Genomic DNA, 27679 nt, shown 5'->3' with positions numbered 1-27679 from the left:
AAAATGTATAAATACATTGTAGCCTTGAACAAAGAAGGAAGAAAGAAATAAGAATATAATTATAATTGGTGCCCTTCCGCTCTCTACCCATTCTTTTGAATGCAAGAAGTGTTAGAACCATTTATATTTCTGGGAAACTGTCTTTTAATGCTTTATACACAGAATGCTTTAATTTCTTGTCCATTCTGATTGCAGACTTTGGGGGATTGAGTAGAACATTAAACTGTTATATACACAGTATTATGTCAAGATGGCATAAAATTGTTTAAATGTCTCTATCAACTTTCCAATATTTTTGTTGGCCTATGGTGGGTGTCATTCACCTTTATCTGGTGCTAGGTATAAGGCAACCTTGACTTGACTTGACTGTTGACTTGACTGTTGACTTGTTACTAGTTCAGCTCCTTAGTGACTGTTCAGTGACTTTGTACAGTCTGTGCCATTACCTCTGTCAGTACTACGGACAGAGTCTGGGACATGAGTGCATACAACTTTTCTCCAGTAAATGGCCTTGTTTGAGCAGAACACAAGTTTGAACGCATTACTGCCGATTTGTGTTATGTTATGATATTGCTTCTTAGTTTGCACCAGTGAACTCTGTAGCTGTAATACAGATGTACTTGTGATTTTGTTAATTACTTTTTGTAATGGCTTTTTAAAAAGTAACAGCTGTGTAATGCAAGAGACCTATTTTTATACATTTGAAAGTGATATAGGCATGATAACTGCTGATATACATAAAACCTTTCTTACCTATGTTACAGTAATGAGAAAAATACTGATAAACGAAAATCCAATGAACATGGAAAGGTTCAGCTATTTTATTTAATATTTGTTATTCGTAATGTCTATTTTATAAAAAAAAAAAGGTATGTTGATGATATTATTTATTATTATAATACCAAAACATTTATTATTATTATTATTATTATTATTATTATTATTATATGCCTTTCAGTGCATGGTACCTGTGAGGTCAAACCTGTCTGCATACACATAGCACATAGCATATAGGTCAAAATGGAATAGAGCTATTCTGGAAATTAAAGTAAAGTCCCTGCAGCGCACCCTACTACTTCTAGAACAAATACTTTTTCTTTGATTTTGTTTACCTTTAAAGGGCTTGTTCAAACATCTTAAAGTGGTTATACACTTGAAAATAACACTTCTACTATATCATCCAACCACCCAACAATGAAAGTACCTCTCCATGACCCCCACTATTTAGCAAGTCCATGGCACATACTTATAGCCCAGACCTCTGCTAGAGTCTCTCCGTAGTAGGAGAGATCTGGCACAACCGATCTAGGGCTTTCAATCAGAGCTGGTAATAAAGAGCTGAGCAGTGTCCCAGCTGTAGGTGTACTGTGGTACTGCCACATAGAATGGGGAGGGACCCATGTACCGTGATCCTGCCACATAGAATGGGGAGGGACCCATGTACCGTGATCCTGCTACATAGAATGGGATGGGACCCATGTACCGTGATCCTGCCACATAGAATGGGGAGGGACCCATGTACCGTGATCCTGCCACATAGAATGGGGAGGGACCCATGTACCATGATCCTTCTACATAGAATGGGATGGGACCCATGTACCATGGTCCTGCTACATAGAATGGGACGGGACCCATGTACCATGGTCCTGCTACATAGAATGGCGAGGGACCCATGTACCATGGTCCTGCTACATAGAATGGCGAGGGACCCATGTACCATGGTCCTGCTACATAGAATGGCGAGGGACCCGTGTACCGTGGTCCTGCTACATAGAATGGCGAGGGACCCGTGTACCGTGGTCCTGCTACATAGAATGGCGAGGGACCCGTGTACCATGGTCCTGCTACATAGAATGGCGAGGGACCCATGTACCATGGTCCTGCTACATAGAATGGCGAGGGACCCGTGTACCATGGTCCTGCTACATAGAATGGCGAGGGACCCGTGTACGGTGGTCCTGCTACATAGAATGGCGAGGGACCCGTGTACCGTGGTCCTGCTACATAGAATGGCGAGGGACCCGTGTACCGTGGTCCTGCTACATAGAATGGCGAGGGACCCGTGTACCGTGGTCCTGCTACATAGAATGGCGAGGGACCCGTGTACCGTGGTCCTGCTACATAGAATGGCGAGGGACCCGTGTACCGTGGTCCTGCTACATAGAATGGCGAGGGACCCGTGTACCGTGGTCCTGCTACATAGAATGGCGAGGGGCCCGTGTACCGTGGTCCTGCTACATAGAATGGCGAGGGGACCAGTGTACCGTGGTCCTGCTACATAGAATGGCGATGGATTCATGTACCGTGGTCCTGCTACATAGAATGGTGAGGGACCCGTGTACCGTGCGTGGTCCTGCTACATAGAATGGCGAGTGACCCGTGTACCGTGGTCCTGCTACATAGAATGGTGAGGGCTTCATGAGTGGGGCCGCCTTTTAAGTATTGTGAATAGAAAGCTAGAAAATTTAGTACGGTGTTTGTTTAAAGTGGGAGCCCCCTCTAATTTATCTTGTCCCCATTACATGAAGAAGGGATGCCAGTTGTGCCGTGGCTCACTCTGCTGGAGGACTTCATCTGTCCAGTCCTCCTAAATAGAAGTCAGTAGAGCCACTGTTTAATAGGACTGGTTACCCTCTGTAAATACCACAGTGTAAGCTGCATTGTATCTACAGCAAGAGAGCTGAGTGCAGACTTGATGGTTTCCCAGCACCACCTGTTGGCTATACAGGGGAGGTGGAGATCATTAGGTGACATTACTTCTGTTATAAGTGTTCTGTCTCATGCGGATGGTTTAGTTCTTTTTTTTTTTTTATTATATTTCTATGCCTATTGTTGTCCTTGAAATCAAGTAGTAACTGCTGCTCCACAGGACCAAAAGGAGAAAATGGCATATAAGCTTTCTTGGATATATACATGAAAGGAGTAAAACCCAAAAAGTTATACTTTAAAAAAAATATATATATTTTACTGTGAGTTTTTCAGTTTTAACAGCATACAGATTAGACTGTAAATCAAGCAATTTGTTAATAAAAGTAAACTAATAAGAACATTGTTATAATGCTAAATAACAGATGCGGATGGAAAAAAAAATGAGAGAAAGAAAACCGGGAAAAAGGAGGGGGGAGGAAGAGGAGGGAAGCTCAGCCTGGCATCCTGTTGTCTGCCAAATGTTTAGTATACCATTTGCAACCGAAGTCACAATATCGTTCTCTATTTTAATTGGTCCTTGGTTGATCTGTTCCATAGATGGCAAGCCAAGGTTGCCAGATATTCCAGAACTTAATGGGCTGATCGTTTATTATACTTGTGATATGCTCACAACGATAAGTCTGCCATATTCTGTTAATGATTTCAGTTAAAGTAGAGGGTTCAGATTTTTCCCAATTTGCTGCCACTGCACACTTAGTGGCGTTAAGAATATGGCCCACGAGTGCTGCTGTATGTTTGCCAATGTCTGGGTCAATTCTATGTAGGAGTGTGTAGGAAGGACAGGGGGGATTTGTAGTGTGGTGACTCTATGAATTAGATTATGGACTTTTTGCCAGAATACCACCATCCTAGGGCATGACCACCATATGTGATGGAAAGAACCCTCTTGTCCACAGGCCCTCCAGCATAAGTTAGAGGTGTCAGGATAAATGGCTTTTAGGCAAGTGGGGACCAAATACCATCTATAAAGTAACTTATATGCATTCTCCTTGGTCTTCACACACACAGAGCTCTTGGCGACACGTGCTCTAATCCTGGCCCATTCCTCCACCTCTCACACCTCTCCAAGGTCTTCCTCCCGCTTAAGCTCATATCGATCTTTGTCAGGTTGATGAAATGCCACCAAAAGGCTGTAAAATGTCGAGATTAAACCAGTAGGGGGGATTTGCTTTCACAGAAGGATTCTAAAGGAGTAAGTTGGTAAATAGTTTTAAATGCTGGAATTGAATGATACAAGTGTCTCAGCTGGAGGTATTGGTAAAAGCTGTTATGAGGAATGTCGTGTCGTCGTTGAAGGTCCGTAAATTCAGGAAAAATATGCAAAGGGGATATGTCTGTCAAGAACCTGAATCCACATGAGGACCAGAGCTGAGAAAAGGATTGTTGTTGTCCAGGGGGGAAGGCTGGGTTGTTCCACACTGGAAACATAATTTTGTGATGTGCTAACAGATGAAATGTTCGGGTACAGTAGTCCCATATCTGGAGTGAAAAGTGAGTAGTGGGTGGAAGTGAGGAGAGTGGCAGCGGGTGTTTGATCGATATCCATAAGAGGGTATTAGGGTGAGAGAAGGTGCATATGGTTGGCTTCTATGTCAACCCATAACCTCGTACCAGATGGAGAGTGAAATAGGACTAGTTGGGTTAGGAGTGCAGCGATGTAATATTTAGAGAGATTTGGGAGACCCAATCCTGCCTCCGAGGTTCGGCGATGAAGTGTGCGGGCTTGTACGCGGGGTCGCTTTCCTGCTTAGATAAATTGAGCAATTTGCTTCTGCAGGGTCTTTAGTGCAAGTGATGGAACTCGTATAGGTAGCGCCTGAAATAAGTAAAGGATCTGTGGCAGTAAATCAATTTTTACCGCCGTTATGCGACCCAGCCACGAGATGTACAGGCTATCCCATTTCTCAAGATCCCGTTTAAGTGAGTTCAAAAGTCGAGGGAAGTAAGCAGCATACAGTTGACTATATTGACCCGTTAAATAGATTCCTAGGTATTTAAGCCTATCTGGTTGCATCTAAAAGTTGATTGACGCTTGAGGGAGTCTAATAGTCGAGGGATACATTGAGAGGATTTCAGATTTATCCATATTGATTTCAAAAGTTAGAGACTGCTCCATAGTTGTGTAGTTCATTCTGTAAAGAGAGAAGGGAAGTGAGAGGATTTGTGATTGTCAGTAAAATATCGTCTGCGTACATGGAGATTTTGTAGTCTGTTACACCCGCTTGTATCCCTACGATCATTGGGTTATTGCGAACTCAGGATGCCAGTGGCTCAATTGTTAGGGCAAATAGCAAAGGGGAGAGAGGACATCCTTGATGAGTACCATTCATTATTTGAAATGGAGGTGACACGGCGCTGTTAGCCCACACTGTAGTTGAGTGGTTATGATATAAGGAGGCTAGTCCGCACATAAATTGTCCTTTAAATCCCATTTTTTTTGAGGGTAGCTCTCATGAATGGCCAAGACACCCTGTCGAAAGTCTTTTCTGTATCAAGAGATACCACCAGGGCGGGGGTCCGGGACTGGTTAGCCGATTCGATTAGGACAATTGCATGTCCTGTGTTATCTGTTCCTTGGCGGGCAGGGATGAGGCCCGCCTGGTCAGGGTGGACCAGTGCGGGAATCACTCGGGCTAGTCTGTTAGCTAATAGCTTGGCAAATTAGTTTTAAATCTACATTCAGTAGAGAAATGGGTCGATAGCTCTCACAGTGAATAGGTTCTCGCCCCTCTTTGGCGATAACAAAAATGTCCACTAATTTGGTAACGGTCTGCCTATGTAGTTTTTTCTGGTGCGAGGCTAGGCTAATCAATTGGCCTCTAAACAAAAGAAGTAATAAGACTAAAGATAGAGGGGTAAAGACTTGATTAGGGAGGCAAGGATATACCTAAATAAGTATTTCTGTTCTGTGTTTACAGTATTAGAGGAAGGAAAGGGTTGAGTAGCAGCAATATTAATAGTGGGTTGACAGGAGTCAATGTGCAGAGTAGAGGATCCTGACCGACCTTACAAACCCGAAAGTAGACAGGTTACAGGGCCAGATGGGATATGTCATATAATACTAAAACCGCTTCAGGAGTGCTGCTTATGATATTTACTGAATTATTCAACCAGTCCCTTTTAACTGGAGTAGACCCAGATGGCTGCAGAAGAGCTTAGTGTAGACCCGAGTCACAAAAGTGGAAGTAGAGAAACTACAGACCAGTGAGTCTGAAATCACTAGTGGGCAAAATATTGGAAGCTCGGCTGAAAGAAAGGATTGCAGAATATCTTAAATCCAGCAACTTGCAAAACCTGAAACAGTGTGGCTTTACTGGGGGAGATCATGTCAAACAAGGCTGAAACTTTTTTTTTTTTTTTGTCTGGGTGACCAATATAATAGATTAAGGTGGATCAGTAGATATAGCATATAGGACTTCAGTAAGGCTTTTGATGAAGTCCTACAGTGAAGACTGATAAATAGTTGGGCTGCTTGGGATTGGATTTAAAAGTAGTTGAGTGGATACAATAGTGTTTGTATAGAATGTAGTATGGAAGTGCAGAAAACTGAGATTTGTATCAAATGGAATAGATACAGAAGATGGAGATGTTATCAGGACCGTCCCTCAAGGATCAGTGCTTGGATCAGGACTCTTTAATATCTTTATTGGTGACATTATTGATTGTATTACAGGTAAAGTCTGCTTTCCTTTTTTTCTTACAGATATATAACAGATTAGAGGAATGAGAGTGTGGCAGCTACAGTTTAATGCCACAAAATCATGCACTTAAGTCTCTAGAAGAACTAAATGATCTCAATTTGTGTAGCTTGGAGCAGAGAAGGTAGAGGATGGATATGATAGAAGCTTATACATGAAAGGTGTTAAGGTAATAAAAGTGTTCTACAGAGGATGGGAAGTATTACAACAAGAGGACTTGCATTAATACGTGGAGGTTGCAGGGTTAAGGGAAACTTGAGAAAAAAATACACAGAGTAGTAGATAGGTGGAATAGCCTTCTTACAGAGGTGGTAAACACTACCATGGTAAGGGAATTTAAATATTCTCAGTATAGGGGAGGCTTTCCCAAGTTAAAAAAGGCAAAAGGTAAGGATCAAGCAGGGTCTGATGTGTCTAGGTGTTAAAATGACCAGATGACTGGTATTGTGGTTATTGTCTGCCATCAAATTCTATGTTTATGTTGTTCTATGTTTCCCCTGCTATGGTGATTTGTGGCACTAAATAAAAGCATGACATACCTGTGCTTGTCTTTGAAGGCACATTCATCTATGACTGTAGACTTAATATGTATTTATTGATGTATTGGAAACACCTGACATCAGGGGTCATCAACTGTTCTATCAATTTTAATAGTGTGAACTCTTAACTTGTGAATCAGATCTACCAGTTATAAGATTGAAGTAGAGATATCATCATTTCCATTGTCACTGAAAGCAACAAATGTTAAAGCTGACTAACCCCTTACATGCCTGGTTACTACACAGCTATTCTGTATATCTGCAGCTGGTCCAGTGAGTGGGATTGTAGTAGACGATTTCTGTTCCCCACTGCAGGACAAACAGCATCGCTTTCCTGGCCACCCGGCTTTTGACTGCTAGCTGGTAACGCTGAAGTGCAGAGTTCCTGTTGCCATGGCAGCCTTCCTGTGCCCCGTTTTGAGTTAGATGCAGGAGGACAGGAAAAGCTGCGACTTTTATTTTGGAATCTGTATTAAATATAAAATGTGGCATTACAAGGGGGCATTTGGATGCTTGAGTTCTCTTAAATCCTAACCTTCTGCTGGCTGACGTTGGATAATCCAGAAACAGATGCTGCCGCAGCTATTTGTTGATTTAGTTTCCATGGAAACCTGATACATTCGTCTACAGTAGGAAGCTCCCTGCACATTGGCTGATTTGATAGGAAGCGAGCCCTGAGGTAGGTATTGATGACTGCACTGATAATTGGTCATACCTTTTAACATTCAGCTCCCTCATACATTTATCCATGGACTGTAAGATAAGGGGCCACAAAAATCCAATGTTATCTAAAGTCTGGAGGTAGGTTAGGTTGCCTTGTTCAGCAGAAAAGGGCCTGATGACCTAGACGTCAGTTCTGCTTATCTCACTGTATAGTGAATGGAACAGATTGGACTCTAGAGCCTCCCTGCAGCCTTTGTCAGCGTGCTAACGCCTCTTGAATGAGCAACATCAAAGGATGCGAGCAACAGTAAGTGGAAGTGTTAAGGGGTCTCTGTTTTGCAGATGTTTTGTTGGATCTTGCATCTTGCCGAATTGCAAGGCTGATAGATTTTGTTAGCTAATGTGCAGCACAAAGGGACAAGAAGGGGAAGGCTTTGTGAACGTTCCCAAGACACAGTCTGGTTCATGGCATGTGTTCAGTTTTTCAGAGTGACTCTTGGGTGGGATTAATTTAGCCATTGTGTCTGGGTACATCCCTGCAGTGCTCTCAGTGGGGTCTGACAAATGTCAAACTGATGTGTCTTAATGAATCACTGAAATGCCAGCTAGTGATGTCTGCAACACTGAGCAGGCTGTTCTGGCTGCGGGAGAGTTAAAGCATTGTCTGAGGGCTATAAAGCTCTATAGAATCCTGGGTTAGTAGACAGTTTAGAAGTGTTTAATGTGGCATGTTGTCATTTTTGGTTGAAGGTGCTTAGTAGAGCATTTGACTTGTTTTCTTGACTTTCTGTGCAACTTTCAAGATATATACGATTAATAAATCCTATTTCTTTCTCGGCAATGTCTATATCGAGTTTTATCCGTTTTTTTTCCAAAACTGAGTTTATTTTAATTTACAGACTTTTAATTATTAACTAGATCTTAAAGTGGACCCGACACCTATGCAATGGAGGCAGCCATTTTTGGGCCTGAAACAATCCTCTGCTTATCAATTTATTAAGAACTAGTGACATCACTTTGTGCCTCATTCCTCGGTGACATCACTCAGTGACTCAAGTAGGCATTTACTTTTCCTACACCTACCCCTTTGTTATTGTAAAATATTGAAACCCTTCCATATAGCCAATCTCTATTACAAAGTATTTCCTCAGCGTGGTTTTGGTACAGAAAGGCAAAGGTGACTGTACCTGCCATTGACCTGTCACCATCATGACAGACAAGCTGGAGGGGCGGGGTTTTCCCATGATGTGGGATTTGTGTGTTTTTCTGCAATGCCCAAATTACTTGGGGATTCCTAGACTGTGGGAATAATGCAGTGTTTTGTCCTTTGTTTTATCTCTTTTATTGTTGTTGGGGGCAGAGGGGATCATTTTTCCTGGCTGTGGAGGAAGATCAAATGTCTGATTTTGTGCTCATGTTTATTCATGTAGTTCACCAATTGAGGAACTATTTAAATATTTAATCTACAAGGAGAAGGAATCGGTTATGTGAGGCATTTTATAATATCATATAGGGCCAAGTATTACTGATTTGTATTAAAACAATAAATAAAAAGACAAGTTCTTATTGTGCAAACTAAGGACAGCCAGATTTAACCTGATAAAAACCAGTATGTCTCTGGAAGGGACCCTGTAACAGCGCAAGGTGTCAGACCGGATGGGAAAATGTCTCTTGCTGTCAACCCTCAACTTTTTCTCTTCTTTTCTCACTACCTATAAGCACGCGCATCCACAAATGCCTATTTCTTTCACTCATTTTAGAAACGTGTTTCATTCATTAGTTTGAGTCTTATTGTACGTGCAGGGTAGATGCTTTTCATAACGGCCATTGAATTCTCAGACCACAGCGTTGTGCTGTGTGCAACTCAAGGTTAAGCGATGAGTCACTTTTCTTAATGCACATCTGTGCTGCAGTTTCTTCAGAGGACAGATTGTGTCATTATAATTCATTTCTTAGATTAAAACTATTTCTTTTAATGTTGGCAATTTTCAGTGAAAAATAAGTTTGCAAATATTTGTTTTTATTTTTAAAATATATGAACATTGTGTGTGTGAAAATAGAATAAGGCTATTTACATGCGTGACAGGAGCTTCTGTATCATCATCATCATCTATTTATATAGCACCACTAATTCCGCAGCACTGTACAGAGAACTCATTCAAATCAGACTCTGCCCCATTGGAGCTTACAGTCTAAATCCCCTAACATATACATACACACACACACACACACACACACACACACACACACACACACAGACCAAGAGAGAGACTAAAGGCAATTTCATAGCAGCCAATTGACCTACCAGTATGTTTTTGGAGTGTGGGAGGAAACTGGAGCACCCGGAGGAAACCCACGCAAACTCTACACAGATAAGGCCATGGTCGGGAAATGAACTCATGACCCCAGTTCTGTGAGGCAGAAGTGCTAACCACGAAGCTGCCCAAATTCTTTGGACTAATGATGCCAAACCATGTCAAAATCTTGCCCTCCTGGCCAGTCCTACGCTAAATATAAACATGAAGTCAATCTGATTTTTAACATGTTCATTGCTATGCTTTGTAACCGGTTTGAGTCTTACCTGCACACAGCGTTTAAAGGCAAGTACTCCTCAAGAAATAGCAGCTATTAGACACCTAGGGATTCACCTGACACAAGTTGAATTGGGAGGGAAAGAAATACATTAAGGGTTTGGTCACATTTCCTCTTTTTCATACAGATTACTGTTTGAAATAGCTAAAATAGCATTAATATTTTCTTTGGGCACAGGATCAATGTCTTTTAGTTTGCACAATGTGGTCGCACCCCACTTGGACCCCAGTTTTCATTTAATTTCTTTACATTCATTCAATACTTGTGGTAGAGTACAATACTTTAGTCTTTTAGTGATAAGGTGAAATATTGTATAAGAATAAAGAATTAAAGAGCGAATGGGGCCCAAAAACTGGATAAAGGGGATTAAACACATGTAGATTTTCAATATTTTGTATTAAATAGCAGAGTGAAATAACATCACAGTATATAGTGTTATAATCCCAAAAAATAAGTCTGGCACTGTATAGTCATGTGGATTTAAAATATCAAAGATATTTAGGCTGGGTGGACACTACAGAAAATTTTTAGCGATTTTACAAACGACTAAAAGTCCCAATCAGCATGCCGATTCATGTGCACACACTATACACGTTTTACAAGGTTTACCTTCAGATCTGTGCTCTTCATCTGCCATAACCATCTGCTGAAAAGATTGTGACTCTGCACACTCCATAGAGATCTGCCTACACGGCTGGTCATGATTATCTACACACTACAGAACTGGAATGTGTGACAAGATGGACCGCCTATGCCACCCTGTCTGTTGTGTTGCTGGGGACCGGCTGGACTTGCCTACCACTGTCTCATTTTCATTATCCCAAATGCGCGCTCTATCTGCAGTAGGAGGGGCCACCACTAGGCTCCTACACCGGCACCTAGAACCACTTCTTTCTGGGTAACTGGTCGCTGCTATATATATATATATACCTTGACTGGTATACCTGATCTCTTGTCTTCGGATTAGGGTTGCTGTGGATGGTTACCCCCCAGTCTATCACACTGGCAAGAGCTGCAGGTTGCGAGCAAAGCAGTTTCTTGAAGCAAGGATGTTTTGTTAGCTCAAATACACCTAATAAGGACTATTAAACGCCAATCTGCGGTACTAGTGGTATTTCCAGAAGTATAGATGGTGTGATACATTTCAGTACAAACTAGTGCTCTTTTTATACACATTGTGACACGTCGGCAGCGGTTAACGCCAATCCCTGATCCTCCCCGTCCCCAACATGTCTGAGTTATTTTTAGTATCAGGATGCAATATGTTTCCCAAAACATGGATTTAAATGCAATGCAATGCAAAGTTAACAAAATTTACACTAATCTGCGATTTCCCCAAAAACTGCTGTGTGCATTATTAAGACCGGATCTGAGATGCAGCAAACAAGCCACACAGAGAGGCAGCGGTCCCCTGTAGTATATACAAGCTAAACAGAGGTGTTGTCCATTGAGATGAAAATGTCTAATTAACATGAGGGACTTTTTTTTTTAGAAAAGTTATACAAATCCAATCATGACATCCTGTCTCAGAAGTTACAAATCAATATATTACAAATGAATGCATTTCCTATACAGAAATATAACCCAATATAAATAAAATAAGTACATTTCTAATACACACTATCAAGAATCAGTACATTTCTAATTATATAAATTGGCACACTGTGCTAATAATTGAAATATATTATTACATTAAGTTATTTATAAGTGATCCAGCCACAGGACACCATCGTTGCACATGATTTTTAGTCCAGTTTTTAAATCCAATCAAACAATACGCTTTGAAACGATAAGTGTTCATCGTTTTAGTGTGCACATTATTGCAATATCGGGTCAAACTGTTGTTTGTCGTGTGATTGGCTTGATAATCTGGTAAAAAGCCTGTAGCGTGTACTCGACCTTAAAGTTAAACAAGTATCACTATTCCTCAACTGATAGCTGAAGTATAGGACGGAAGTGTTGCAGATCAGCCTAGAGGGCATTACAAATATGTGCTGAAAACTGGTAAAAACACATGAAAACTAACAAGCGTAGTAGCGACATTTTAGTGTTGTGTTTTTAAATGTTTTCAATGCATTTTTGCCAATACAATCTAGTGTACTGGTAGTATACATTATTGCATGACAAACGGGTAGTTCAAGTTCTGAATTTTCAGCCCATCAGAAACGACTCAACCTATTTTGGTTGAGGGGTGTTTGTGGCTGAATGTACATTAACAGCAGATGGGTGTGAAAGAGCCTTAAAGAGACTATTTCAGAATTTCTTAAATGCAATCAAGAATAATTGGCCTATTTCTTAATAAAATTCCTTTATAGATATGTAGAAGCTATAGAGAAGGAAGGGGTGGTAATCGTGCCTGGCTAGAATCGGAAACTATTCTATTTTTTAAAATGAGGTTAGAACAAGCTGGAGCCAATCGGAAGCTTAAAGTGACTGAACACTACATAAGAGCTACTGCTTATATGCAAACAGAGATACAGTGAAACAATGCAGATGGGATAGCTTGCTTCTATTGGTCCAGGCATCAGGAGGGTCCAGGGGGTTACACATCATAGGCTGATTCAATCTAAGGAATCCAAAGGTGGGGGTCATCTCTCCAGGGGATGAGCTCTGTTCTTCCCGCCAAAACTCCAATTACAATCAGTCCATTAGCATTTCACAGTCAATATCATATTAAAGGTTTATTCCCGAACAATAACTAGAGTATGCAATGTGCAATCTCTTCGCCGAATGCACTGGACAGCTGCTGATGTAAAGGGGATAAATATGATATCAGACATGACACATTTCCCTTAACCTGAACCGTAGGTTTCACTAGTATGCATATACCTCCTTTATTAAACATGAATTCTACTATATTTCGACATAAATGACTATGTGTTGCAACTACAACTATTTACAAATGTTTATGTTTGTGCGAATGTGTGTAAAAGTGTAGAAACTGTTTATTGACACGTGGTGCGGCTGGATACGCCCTTTTACGCGGTAGCGTGCTCTACGCATAATTTCAGACAAAGACAATCAAGTTTGCTCGATATTAATTGAAATGACTTAATCCAATTTGCTGACTTCGACTATATATATATATATATATATATAGTGTGTGTACTATATGCCAGTGACCGCAAGTGCATCCAATTTATCTTGGAACGGGGAGGGAAGGGGCGTATGCGCGTTGGCAATGTACAGTCAGGGTGTGCTAAGATTGCGTGCACACTGCAGTGTTAAATTCAAGCTCTTGCCATCTGCTAAGTACGTGATTTTTAGCCGTATTGCTTGCTCCAGGGCAGGTATAAGTGATGGTGATAACGGTCGCGTATACATGCCAGGACATGTGTTTTGCAATTAAAAACTACTGTAAAAATGCAACCTGATAAATTTCATGTAGAAAATCTTTCAGTGTATTTTTTACTTATTATATTATTAGCAGGTATTAATGTATTTAATATTTTTTTTTTATCTGTGCATTCTGATGGGACTTCATATTGCACATATGTATTGTGCGTATCCTGCAGTGTGTTCTATCTGCATACGGCAGGGGCCATATAGACAGAGCGTACTCATATTCAGAGTCACTGCTTTTGTTTCACCAATCCTCATGTACAGTGTCGTAATTAAAATAATAAAAAAAAAACTTGCAGTGTTCTCCCTCTAAAATTTTTAAACAGTCTTTGTTGGTTTCCACTATAAAAGGACACCACTAGCATAGTGCATACTTGCCTACTTTCAGTAGGCAACGTCCGGGAGAGGGGTGTGACTAGATGGAGGGGGCAGGGCGACTTGAATTGCGCTATTTAGGCCTCGCCCCACACAAGTAAAATGACGTTTTGTCGTGGGGGGCGGAGCCAAAATGACGTGATTCGCTGAGAATCGCGTCATTTTGCCAAGGGAATTGCGGGATGCGGGAGAAACACCAGCTCTCCTGGAAGTCTCCCGGACTTTCCGGGAGAGTTGGCAAGTAAGGCAGTGTGACCACCTGCTATAGTAAATACTAGCAAAAAGCTGGTGCCTCTTTACTTGACTCCCCCTGGGTTGTTGGGCCAGGATACATAACAAAATTGGAAGGAACTCCTGGAGAAACAACTCTCCCCCTACTGTAATTATGAGATGGGGGTCTGTGCTGTATACTGGATATATATCATGGTGTGCACTGGACAGTTTGGGGGCCGCTAGTGAGATGCTTACAGACTGTACGATATGCTTGTTAGTGTCTTGGGTCATAATAAGAGTGTGTGATGTAATAAAAAAGGAGTGTGTTAATTACTCTAGCAGTTGAATTTATTATTCTCATAATAAAGGATCGACATGTTATCTGAATAACCAAGTAATGTATCATCTCCATTGTATTTGTCGCCAGTTATTTTGCATTAGTGGGATAATATGGCTGTGCACATGTATTTGCACATCTATGTGAAAATTTGAAGTTAATTGGCGTTTTACAAATGAGATTATATATATATATATATATATATATATATATATATATATATATATATATATATATATATATATATATATATATATATATATATATACACACACTCACACACACATATATCTTTAGTATGTTCAACTCATAAATCACAATTGTATTTCTGTGTAACCCTTGGATGTCACTGATCTGTGCAATGTAAGATAGATTGATAGATGTTTTTAAACTTTCCCAATTATTTACTTCATGACATGAGTGAGGTCACTGGGTCTTAATGAAATTACAAGCGTACATTTTAATGAATATTGGTTAGCACAGAAATGTCTGCCTGCACTTCTAGAAACTGGTCCACTCAATTGTCACGTGACTTCAGATTAACAATTGTGTCTGAGTGAAAACATTTCCTGACACTGGGATCATCTACTAGAAATAATCTTGTTTCCTGTAATCTATACACAGGATTATGCCAGGATTCTGGTATGCGAGTGTGACTTGCTCTAATACCTGTTTTGTTTGTGTCAGTCTTTTTTTTAAGTCTTTTTCCAGACATTTTATTTTTCAAAGCACAATGGGGTTGAGGAGATGAGTGGAAAATCTGAAGTTTATGCTTTACTGATTTTTTTACATAAATTACCAAGACTTTTGTTCCTCAAAACACTATTGAACGTGTTCTTTGTCTACAGGCTGTTTTTATAATTAGCATCTCTTATGGAGGTAGAATTCAATGATGTATTTTGGGTGATAACTGCTTCTGGAGACACTAATTTAGTCCTGTGTCTCCTCCGTTTATCTGAACCTACTTCAGTTACACTCCTACACACAAGTCTTCATGAATTCTTCAGTGTTATTCTGGGGGAAGATCTAGGCCCACCAGGGAGCCTGATATTCAGCACCTACTAACCAAATTTGAAGCGAAAATTGGAGAAGAAACCAATCCTAGCATGAGTTTCTTAATTTCATTTAAATGTTGGCCCCACAAGAACCTAACTTGTCTCATCATCACTCAAAGTTTGCTCCTATTCATTCATACTTTCTCATCTGTACAGTCCTCCCCATCTCATTACACCAGGGAGGGAGCCCGTTGTCATGTAACAGACGTGTTTCTCAGGTAAGCTAGATGTAACCTACAATGGATTTACTTCTCAGATAATTAGCTGTTTATTTTCACAGTCCCCACAAGTTTCTTTGGGGTATTTCCGTTACTCTAAATCTTACACTGACCAGACTTTAGTATGTCTGGTACTCCAATGCTGTATGACCTATGACCTTTAACTGTAATGTAAATATAAGCATGCCTCAAGACACCAATAAAGACAACATGATGGGCTCAAAAAATATCTCTTTACGAACGTCAAAGGTTTGAACAGCCCACAAAAGCGTACAACACTTTATCTCACACTTAAACAACATAGAGCAGATATAGTTTTTCTTCAGGAAACACATTTTACCCGCCATTCACACCCAGAACTGAAATCTAAACAGTACCCTTCTGCTTTCCATGCTTGTGACCCCAGACAGAAAAAGAGAGGAGTAGCTACACTTTTTGCATCTCACATAACATTTGAGCTCTTGACATCTCACTCTGACCCTGAAGATCGATTTCTAATCCTAGTGGGCAAACTTAATAATACTATATGCACCCTAGTTAATGTTTATGGCCCAAACCAAAACCAGCGTTCATTCCTGGCTGCCCTAGATTCTTTGCTCTCTCAGGTACGCCAGGGAGAAGTGATTATGGCAGGGGACTTAAATGTTGTAGTAGATGTTACCATAGACAGATCGTCCACCTTGCCTCCCGCCGTTTGTGGCTCGGAGTCCCGTAAATCTAAGGCCTTGGTTTCCCTTCTTTCCCATCATCTCCTCTTTGACTCCTGGAGGCTCAGGGAACCCTCATCCCGAGATTACACATTCAACTCCCCGGTTCATGGTACCTACTCACGAATAGACATGGTCTTCCTCAGCCACGATTTGTCTTTAAGACTCAGGGCGGCTCACATACACCCGATGGTTTGGTCTGACCACTCTCCTATATCAGCTGACCTATCAGATATTGAACCCCGTCCTTGCCCCGCCTCGTGGCGTATTAATGACTCCATTCTCCATGATCAGTTACTTATCTTAGAGCTCCGGACCATTCTTGAGGAGCATTTTCTCTTTAATGATCTCCCTGATACTTCCCCCATGACCCTCTGGGAAGCCCATAAGGCAGTGGTGCATGGCCATCTTATCAGCATGGCCTCGCGCCGTAAGAAGCTGGCCACCTCTAAACGTGCGTCACTAACTATTCAACTCCAGACTTTGGAGAGACAGCATAAACTCTCCCCAAATGACGAGATACTGACCAAACGCCTAAAGGTGAGATCTGATTTGAACCTCCTACTCTCCGAATCCACTGCATCGGCCTTGAAACGGCTGAAGCAGATGTTCTACGAAAAGGGAGATAAAATTGACAGAATACTAGCTTCCCGTCTAAGGGCCCAGAGATCTCAAAACAACGTCATGGCCCTGAAGTCTCCTTCCGGCCTACCTATTTACCGTCCCGATCAGATAGGGCGAGAGTTTCAGAAATTTTATTCTTCACTGTATAACTTGGATGCTCTGAATCCCGGGAGTGCCCCTCCTGCGGACACAATAGCAGCTTTTTTGCGGCAAGCGAACCTCCCTACCCTTTCCAGTAGCCTAATCCAACAACTAAATGAGGAGATTATTTCGGAGGAAATACTGGCAGTCATCAAAGCCCAAAAGACCTCCAAGGCCCCAGGGCCTGACGGCTTCTCCGCAGCCTACTATAAAAGATTTTCCCAGACCTTGGTTCCTCACCTCCGCTCCCTGTTCAATGCTGTGTTACATGGTGAACCCTTCCCGAAAACAATGCTAGAGGCGCGGATTGTAGTTATACATAAGGAGGGAAAAGACCCTAGCGACTGTGCAAGCTACCGTCCCGTCTCCCTTCTCAATGTTGACATTAAGTTATATGCAAAGATCCTGGCTAACCGGCTGAATGAAGTTCTTCCGGGTCTAATTCATCATGATCAAGTGGGTTTCATCCCGGGTCGCCAGGCGAGGGATAATACTCGCCGCGCGATTGACCTTGTTCAAATTATTAATCACAGGCGCCTCCCGGCCATGATGCTCTCACTAGATGCCGAGAAGGCGTTCGATCGGATTTCTTGGGATTTTATGACCCTAGCGCTGAAGGCGTACGGCTTCACGGCTGAATTTCTGACTGGGGTATCTGCCCTCTATAATTCTCCCTCAGCTAGGGTACTGGTTAATGGGTCTCTTTCCGACCCTCTTTTCCTCTCCAACGGGACGAGACAGGGATGCCCCCTTTCGCCCTTAATCTTTGCTTTAGTGATAGAACCCCTGGCGGCGATGATCAGACAGTCGACATTGATCTCGGGTGTGACAGTGGGGCCGCGGGATTTCAAGATATCTCTCTTCGCGGATGACATACTTCTTTCTCTGACAAATGCTCAGGAGTCTTTACCCGCCTTATATAAACTTATCGATGAATATGGCCTCCTGTCTGGCTATAAAATTAATTTTGTTAAATCAGAGGCCACGCTCCTCCACGCTTCCCCTTCCCTTAGGTCCAGCTTACAGACAAATTTTACGCTACGTTGGCAGGTAAATAAGATCAAATATCTTGGAGTTTATATCACCTCGTCCTATGAGAGATTGTATCGGGAAAACTTCCCCCCCCTTCTGTCAAAAATCAAACAGGATTTGGAGACTTGGAAGAGCTATATCATATCGTGGCTGGGGAGGATTATTGCTATTAAGATGAACTTGGTCCCTAAACTGCTGTATCTTTTCCAGACTCTCCCAGTGAGGGTTCCCGACTCTGTGTTTAGGGATCTGCATTCCTCCTTTCTAAAGTTTATATGGCGTGCCAAGCCCCCTAGAATTTCAATAGCAGTGCTTAAGAAGCCCAGGGCTCGGGGAGCCAGGGGTTTTCCTGACATTAAATTTTACTATTTAGCGTCCCATCTGACCCAGGTGGCGGTAACTTATGCGCCTTACCAGTCCATAGCTTGGGTGGGCTTGGAGACCCACTATGTGGGGGTCCCCTCCATGGCATCACTCTGGGGGTTGGCCAACATAGATAGACCACCAGCGGCCTCCTCTCTTCAATCTCTTAAATTCTGCTTATCCCTCTGGGACTCATGCCGGGTCAAATATAAATTGTCCTCCCCTATTTCACCTCTGACCCCCCTCTGGGGCAACCCACACTTCCCTCCTGGCAATTCGACCCAGCAATTTAAACTCTGGATAAAGGCGGGATTACGGGTGGTTTCGGACCTGGTGGTTAATCGAATTTGGGCTTCTATGTCAGAACTTCATCATAAATTTGAACCGTTTCGTCCGCTCTTTTTTGAGTACTTCCAGGTCCGACACTTCGCCATGTCTTTGCCCCCCCAGGAGGCTCTCCGGGCCCCGACCTCCTTTGAGTACATGTGTTTACATTCACCTCTCACCAAAGGGATGATCTCCCAGATCTATAATTGGCTCATAGATTATACTTTCGATACTCCAGGACGACATGAGCGGGAATGGGAAAATGACTTGGGTCCTCCCCCAGACAACTTATGCTGGGAGGAAGTCAGGGAGGGGATTGCCAAGAGCTCAATCTCTACTTTGATTAAGGAAACTGCCTACAAAGTGTACTATAGGTGGTACTATACTCCCGATAAGCTGTCTCGAATGTTTCCTACGGCCACTCCGAGCTGCTTGCGGGAATGTGGCCAGAGAGGTACGATACTACACATATGGTGGACCTGCCCTCGTATAGTTCCTTTCTGGAATATGGTTCTTACACTCATAAACTCTGTGTCAGAACAACAGATAAGTAAAGACCCCTGGTCATTCCTTCTCTCTCGCCCTATACCTGATGAAAGCGCGCCTTCTAACAAGCTTATCTCCCATATTCTGGCAGCCGCTAAATCCCTAATAGCAAAGCACTGGAAAGACCCTAGGGCTCCCTCTATGCAGGAGTTACGGTCGTACATAGGTCATGTCGCAAGCATGGAGCGTATAACGTGCCTCTGGACCCCCCAGGCTGGATATGGTGCGCGGTGGGTGAGTAATGTCTATATGCTACCTCTCTGTCACGTAACAACTGTAACTGTGTGTTCCAGCTTTTCTTAGCATTGTTTCAAGTTTACGCGCCTATCTATTTATTAGCTATTTTGTTGACAATATTTGTGCCTCTCTACCCCCTCCCCCCTTCCCTCCCCACCGATATAAAAGTATAAAACTCAGAGGAAACACCTTGATTATTAAGATTTTTCTTGTCAAAAATGTTGTATGTACTGTTCCTATTGTTTCCTCTTCAAATAAAGAGTTTTAAAAAAAAATAAAAAATATCTCTTTACATTGGGACATTATCTATGTTGGCCTACGTCTCAGTCCGAAACCCTTGAGGAAGGGCTTGGCTGTAGACAAAGAGATAATTTTTGTCTGAAATGGAAGGATGTATCGCACAAACTGATGGTAGGATGGAAGCCCTCACAGTAGAAAAGGGATAAAGGCAGGCAAAATTTGTCCTGCGCGAATACAAGTACTACATTCTCATTGGCTGATCTGACTTTCCAGCCACTGATTGGCTACTGAACAACACACCTGTTCATTTGATTGGCGTATACTTTAAGTATGGAAGTATTCTACCTGGGTATCCGCAAACGCTTTGATTTATAATTCTCCTTTTTTCCTTGTTTGATACACACTAATAAATTACTTTAATCAGTTTGAACACAAGCACTTCACCAAATAAAGTGGATTGCAAGATGCAGTTATTGAAAAATGTTTCATGACTTTGATCTAGTCAGTAAGTGTTCTGTTATAAAAAAGAATATGGAATTCAGGATTGGCTTACTATAGAATAATCAGTGCTGATTGGCTTATAGTGTTGTCTATCAAAATAAGATAAAACCATTCCTCTCTACCTTTTATTTCTGATAGGTTGCACATATTCTTGTGTGTTCTCTGAAAGTTGGAGACTGGTTATTGGCAATTCAATTTGTCACTCATGCTTTTTACTATTTTCATTGGTTAATTACTATACATGATTCTGATTTCCAATTGGGTGTTACCCTTACCTAACACTACTTAAATCTTGAACGCTGCATGCCATGTCACCCCTGATGAAGTCCTCTTGGGATGAAAAGTGTTGCAGTGCGCCTTGGTGTTCTGAACCTCACTCAGTTTGTATTCACAAAGTTTGAATGGATGGAGTATAGATATAAGTTACTCCTGTTATTTGGTGGTAACATGCAGTGTTTCCGATTGTGCTTTGCATTTACATGCTCTTATTGTTTTTAATCTGGTATGGATAATTTTATTGAAGTTTATGAAGTATTGGATTGAATGGTTGTAATCTGCATGTTGGAGGGCCTCCTTTCTGTTTGTTTGTTTATTTGTTTGTTTGTTTGTATGTATGTATGTATGTATGTATGTATGTTGTATAGATTTGTTTAGAATGGTTATTTGCAAGGGTAAGTCACGGATCTTTGTAAATTCCTAGTGCTTATGTATATACTACTACTGACCTGGATTGGATTTCATGGTTTATTGGGATTTTAGAATTTATGCATTATTACTGAAATATATATACGGTATATATAATTACACATGATTATAGTCTCTCTTCTTGCCTTATGTGCCTGAGGTCTTTTTAAGCTACCCATTATACAAGAATGTCATTCCTACGTTTAAGACCAGGGAAGTCCTTCGATATCCTTCATCCTGACAAGCTGGTATAAAGTACATCTTTAGTACATACACTGATGTGTGTGTGAGCCCTTACACTGATACACGTGAGTGACAGCCCAGCCATGGTGCAGTAGGAAGCAGTGTGGAGAGGGCACTGGGCTTATAAATTTGGGGACTATATGCTGACTTTGAGGCCACATAGTGGTGTATAAAGGTGGATAGGGCATTATGAGACTTTATATCGTGCCGTTTTATAGATTGGGGTATGATATTATATCTTACCTCCCATCTGTCCCAATTTGAGGGAACTGTTTCATGTCTCTGGAGTTTTCTCCCAATCCATGGACACTTGGGAGATATATCCCATTAAGTGTTGCGGACACTAGCAGCATGTGCGCAAGGCATTGAAGGGGTGTTTTTAGAGGGTGTGCTGGACATGCCCTTGAGGGGATGTGGGCACGCCCCATGTACCTGTGCTATGCCCTTTTCCCACATGCTTCTCCAGTACTGTGCAAGTGAAATATTCACATTTTCGCCACTGCTTTTACTGATGTATGACATTGTATTAACATGTCCTGTGCATGTAAACTATTCGGTTATCAACCATTTTTAGTAGGACAGTTGGGATTTTTATTCCGACATCCGTAATGTTGGGAGGTATGGCCTTCCCATGGTTTCACACAGCAATGCAGGGCTGTGCAATAAGGGCATCTCAGTGGGACGCGTTTTTTCTTTCTCGTCCCAGGCGCTAAAATTTGAAGTTACGGCTCTGAAGTTATGCAGAGGGATGTTCAGGGGAGTGTAAGGGCCGGGTTAGAGATTTAGAAGCACTAGACACACAGCTGTAGAAGCCACCAATGTACTGTGACCATGCTCCCAGCTGGATAAACACAAGTCCACTTTTTGGGTAGTGTCCTAATTCACAAAGATGTCCTTTATTAGGATTATTAACAGTGAATCTGCTGTCAATTACATCTTTATTTCAAATATCTCCAGTTCTGATAACTGTCTTCAATCCTTTACATGTATATTTGTGAACTCTCTTTTATGTAAACCAACTTGTATTTTAGATTTGGGGATACTTTAAGCACTGTGTATTATTGTAGGTGAGGGCAGGTGCTGGACTCCTTTCTACCTGAGCTGATGTACTGATGACAGAATACAGAGAACTCGTTTACTTGAGTTAGTCACATTTCAATTAGGAGATGCTATAACAGTACTTATCATACTTGCCTAACAGCTGTTTACCAATTATTTTTCTCATGCTGAAAGCCTTTTTGTAATCCCTTTATCCGCTTGCAGTGAATTTTGGACAAAAGCATGACACAAATTTAGCTTCTAATTGACATTCATCACGCTCAGCTGTTCTATGGCTTTGTTCCATTGAAAGAAAGTAAGTTCATTATAAAAGTTTTAGCACATGGAGATAATGTTCATTTATAAAAGTGTCATCTTGGCTGTTCTGACGTGGAAGTGGTGTATGTACCATAGTGTGGGTTTTTCAGTGTTCTTCTATATTTACCAACTCTTCTGTGACATTTTCTTTCCCCTGATTTCCTAGAACAGGTATTTAAATTCTGACCTCATAGGTGTGCAAGAAGATAGCCGCGACATTTACACTGCAGCCTAAGGAACATAAGTGCTGTACATAGTATACTAAAGTGCATATATTGCGTGTACAATGGTTCAGATGACTGGGGTTAAATATGCTGGGTGAAAGTACATAGTGATTAAATGTGGATATGCATGGAAACAGACAATATACCTATAGGCAGAGCAGCCAAAACATATTGTGTATGGTTTATGGCTCTTAAATGAGAATGTGGTATTGTGGAAGAAATCTGTCTCTTCCAACATTACATAAGGAACAATAATCGGATAACTCTTACACTAAGGGACTGTCCCTAACTTGTCCCGTTGAGTTTAACTTTCTTCTCTCTCCGGAGCTGTGGAGTCTCTAGAGGTTGTGGCACGTAAAAGTACTGAGGCTGACTAGGAACAATTTTTGTATGTGAATTGAAGAGAACCCAGCGCGTTTCGTTTTATTGCACTTTGTCAGGGATCTAAAATAAATAAATGCACCTTAGCATATCAAGTTACACTATTACTGAGGAAAACATGCTTGTTATACTGACTCTGTATAAAGAGGTTTACCTCTGTATTTTACTAGGAAATTACCTTTTCAGTTTTCTTTTTCTCTCTGTAGCATGGTGATTGGTTTGGGCTTAGTAATGTATTATAAGTATGGGATTTTTATGCAGAAAGTTATATAAACTAGAAAGAGCATTAAATGAAATGCTACTCTCTGGTGATCATATTATACAAACAGACCTGAACACAGAGCAGTTCCTTCTGCAGTCACTGTGAGGAGAGCTGCTGTAATGTAATGAAGAGGATAATGCAAGGGCCAGTGTGGGGATAGACGGGGTTATCTTTTAAATTAAGTTTAGTGTATTTAAGGCAGTGTATCCTGACAAACCTTAAATCCTAACAATTTCAGATATTTGAAGCTCATGCCTGTGTCTAAGTAAAAATTTTCATATGCCTTATACCATAACTACACAAATGTATCGCACATGGTGACAAATGCTCAGATCTCAGGTGGAATTATGTCCTATGTAAGGAAACACATTGGTGACTTTGTGGCAGAGAAATGTGGCACATATGGTTGGTAGAGTTTACTTTCTCCATTGACTTCAGTACAAGTAACATGTCTTTTGCTGCAACAGGTATAAATATATTTTCTGCAAAATAAATGGATTTTGAGAACGAAATAAATGCACTGCAGTAATCATTCATAATTTTATCATATTATCACCTTTACTGTGTTATAGATTTCAGATTCCTATGTTTGCTCTCTGTTGTGTACAGTTACAGGTCACCTAATGAGGAAAATCACAACTTGTCTACCTAGGACAAGGTGGCTGATAGGTGGCAACATAATGCACTTTATATCAAATAGGGCAGATAACCCCTGCTAATAAAAATACCCTTTACCGCTTTGGTATTTTATGGCAATAAAAGACCGTATCCATACAATAGGAGACTGTTGCTAACTACAATGGTAGTTATTAATTTGTCACATTTTTAATCCGTTTATCAACTGTACTAATGAAGTCTTGACACACATGGTTGAATGAACAATTACCTAATTTCAAGGTATTTTCTAGATCATTGAAACACTCACACTGGTAACATGTTACACAACACAGCCGTTAATGGAAGTGTGAACTGAAGATTATATAAGTGTGTATATTATATAAATAACCAATATGTTGCATTACTTCATGCTCATGGGAGTGGTGATGAGGTTTGCAGCATGGGACGTGACCCAGGATTGCATGCGTTGTAGTTCTGTAGTAGCAAGGGAGCAGACACAAATGTCACATCCATAATGATTAGGAAGAGATCTGCTATGTTGTCTTGTCAGTGCCAGTTCACAAGTCTGGACAGATTGGTGATTTCTCTTATCTGTGTTTTTTTTATTTCAGGTTATTTTGGTCCAAGTCAACCCCGGGGAAGCATTTACAATAAGAAGAGAAGATGGGCAATTTCAGTGTATTACAGGTCAGATTCCTGTGTTAGTATTTTATTATAAAGCCTAAAAATGATGCAGCAGCTGGTCCCCTGATGCTGGAGAGTCCTCCCATAGGATCAGATGTGTATATGTATTGTGTGTATGTATATGTGCAGCCATATAGGAAAGAAAGTGCACTCTTTCAGATCCGTGTTTTTACAAATTGGGGCATTTAATTTAAAAATCCTCTAGTCCTAACCAGGTCCTGCAATTCTCTAAACCTAATCTCATGTGACAAATAACACGTAACATATTTTACTTGGTCATTTATTCAGCAAGAAAAGGCATCCTAAAGAAGCCTTGTGTGAAAAAGTAAGTACGATTGCTGACCATGGATGTGTTTGCTGTCCAATCGTCCAAAGATCCTGGTTTGATTTTGTGGTTTGAAATTTGGAAGTGTTTAAAAGTGTTATATTCCATACAATTAGAAAACTGTAATGAAACTCTAGAACTCTCAGATATAAGTCCAAGTTGATTCAAGTGACTCACCCCCTCCATGAGTTATATAGACAGTGTAAACGTGTAAAGCTGTGAGTATATTCATTAAATAAGGCTTAGAAAATAACATAAGTATATCCCAAAAATGAGAATTCATCTCTAGCGCTGTGTTAACATGCACCAGCAGTGAGACGACGTTTCATTGTACTGTAACCGCTTCCTCAGGGGAATGTATCTTTGTGCATTGACATGAAGTCCAGTTAGTTGTCCAATACTAGTGACAGGTCAAAGGTAATCAAAACATGATTGGTGTAAAATATAGAAACTTTATAGCATAAAGAATTCCTATAACATCAGTAAATGTGTTTGGTGGATCATATAACTATTTCTAAAGGAAAAAAAAAAACCCATAGGCTTGTCATTCATAAATAAAATTATCCTAATTTACAAACATAATGGAAATACAATGGAATAAAAGCAATGTAACAAAACAATGTGTACTTTGTGAAATTGTTAAATTATCTTTATTTAAAAATGCATTTTAAGATCTAAAATTACAGTTAAATTAGACTGAAGAGATCTCTAATCGCTATATCAATTTTAAAGTTTGCACGTGCGCTGAGGGATGCAACACTTCCAGCAATAACTTGCATGTAGGAAATTTTTACATTAGACAAGCTTTAAAAAGGCAGAAAGGGTAAGATAAAGAGAAAGGATACATTGTGCATTATACCAATAAAAGGCTAAAATTATATCTCAAATATACAGCCTTAGCCTAAAAAAAGTGAAATTTATGCAATTGTTTAGCCCATTTGGGGTGAGGATTTTTCATGTTTGTGCCAAACAAACTTCCTTTTTTGGGTTATTATTATTATTATCATCATCATCCTTTATTTATATGGCGCCTCAGAGGGTCCTCAGTGCCATAGAGAGAGCATAGGACGAAACAGAACATACAAGACAATGCAGTGCAGTTAAAATATCGACTCTGCTAAGAACAAACACACAGGGCAAAGAGGTAAGAGTGAATCCTAGATCACTTAGAAACTAGAAGAGAGGAGGAGGATAGGTGGGGGAATGAACTACAGCACGCTGAACCTGTGCCCAGAAGTGTGGGCACAACTAACAGGATCAGAGCCAGTGATAGAGATGTGAAGGCAACGGAGAGGAGGAGAACCGAGAGCAGGGGCCTAGTGACAATGTGCAGAATGAAGCTGGGGTGCCGTAGGCAAAGGTGACAGGAGGAGGACATTAGGTTAGAGGGGCACTACTTGCTTGCAATTTAAAGGAAAGGGGTAGAACAACAGGAAAGAGTAAAGGGACAAGAAGTCTGAAGGGAGAGATAAACAAGAGCGGATTATACGAGGAGCGGTGGAAGAATGAGGGTGAGGAATACTATGAGTTTGTGAAGAAGGCGCATGTAGATGCGGGGCGAGGAGAGCGGGGGAGAGGTTAGACCGTGGAAGGGTAGGCAAGGGATCATCCCTTGAATCTATTTCCCTCTCTTTTGTCTAAGTTTACCTCTTCAATGCCCCTCACTTTCAGACCCTGACAATTTTTATTAAGGGAGTACAACCTCTTTTTCTGCACTTCAAGGCCGGTCCATGAAATATGTAATACAGTATGTAAAACAGTAACCAAATGAGAACCCTGCCTAGTGGGAGATAATAAACAGATACACTTAGTGGAACAAACTTAGCCTTGAAAGTTCCAATACATTATTTGTTTTACTACATAATCCTTTTATATCGCAGTGTTACCTAGGAGCATAAGCACATTAAAAATAACTAATACAGTTTTAGATCATTGTAACTAAGGATCTACTTATTAGGGTTTCTGTCAGTGTTAAGCGTGGACAACACCTAAAGTAAGAAACATTGATCCAGCTCTTTGGGCTGTTATACTCTTTTAGCTAGTGGTAGTTGCATTTTGTATGTGGCTTTTAAAGCAGGTTTGCCCTAGTGAACACACATGTAAATGGACCATAATGACTCATTTGTGGCTTTTATTAGTGGGGTGTGTAAATGTATGTATTTTTGTAGGTAATTATTATACTTTCTTTGTTTTTTTATGTTTTTTATTAATTTTGATACATCGATTTCATTAAAGAATAAAAACCTAAGTAGATGAGCAATGTCATGCACCTGCTTCTTGGCAAAATGCTGTTCATTATTCAGTGTTATTTTCCATGCATTTTCATACAGTAGATGCATTAGAAGCAATTGAAAATTATGGCTGTCGCTATTATTTTTATTAACGGTTATTTATGAAACGCCTTCATATTACAAAGTGCTTTACAGAGAATATTTAATCATTT

At 40.8% G+C, this 27679-nt stretch overlaps 1 protein-coding gene across 3 annotated transcripts in view; it reads left to right on the top strand.

Annotated features, from left to right (window-relative positions):
• Positions 1–27679, top strand: part of FNDC3A (fibronectin type III domain containing 3A) — a 189031-nt gene that overhangs the window by 59440 nt on the left and 101912 nt on the right. For 2 of the 3 annotated variants that reach the window (XM_075199105.1, XM_075199106.1), the window contains exon 3: positions 24839–24914. In XM_075199105.1, coding sequence (XP_075055206.1) covers positions 24839–24914 — 76 coding nt within the window. Of the gene's footprint in view, positions 1–7738; positions 7917–24838; positions 24915–27679 lie in introns of those variants that run through there. The other variant, XM_075199107.1, reaches the window with a different exon arrangement.

Source organism: Mixophyes fleayi, chromosome 2 (genome assembly GCF_038048845.1).
Source record: "Mixophyes fleayi isolate aMixFle1 chromosome 2, aMixFle1.hap1, whole genome shotgun sequence".
NCBI lineage: Eukaryota > Metazoa > Chordata > Amphibia > Anura > Limnodynastidae > Mixophyes > Mixophyes fleayi.
The sequence above is the reverse complement of the archived record's forward strand: the minus strand, read 5'-3'. Positions and strand labels throughout refer to the sequence as shown.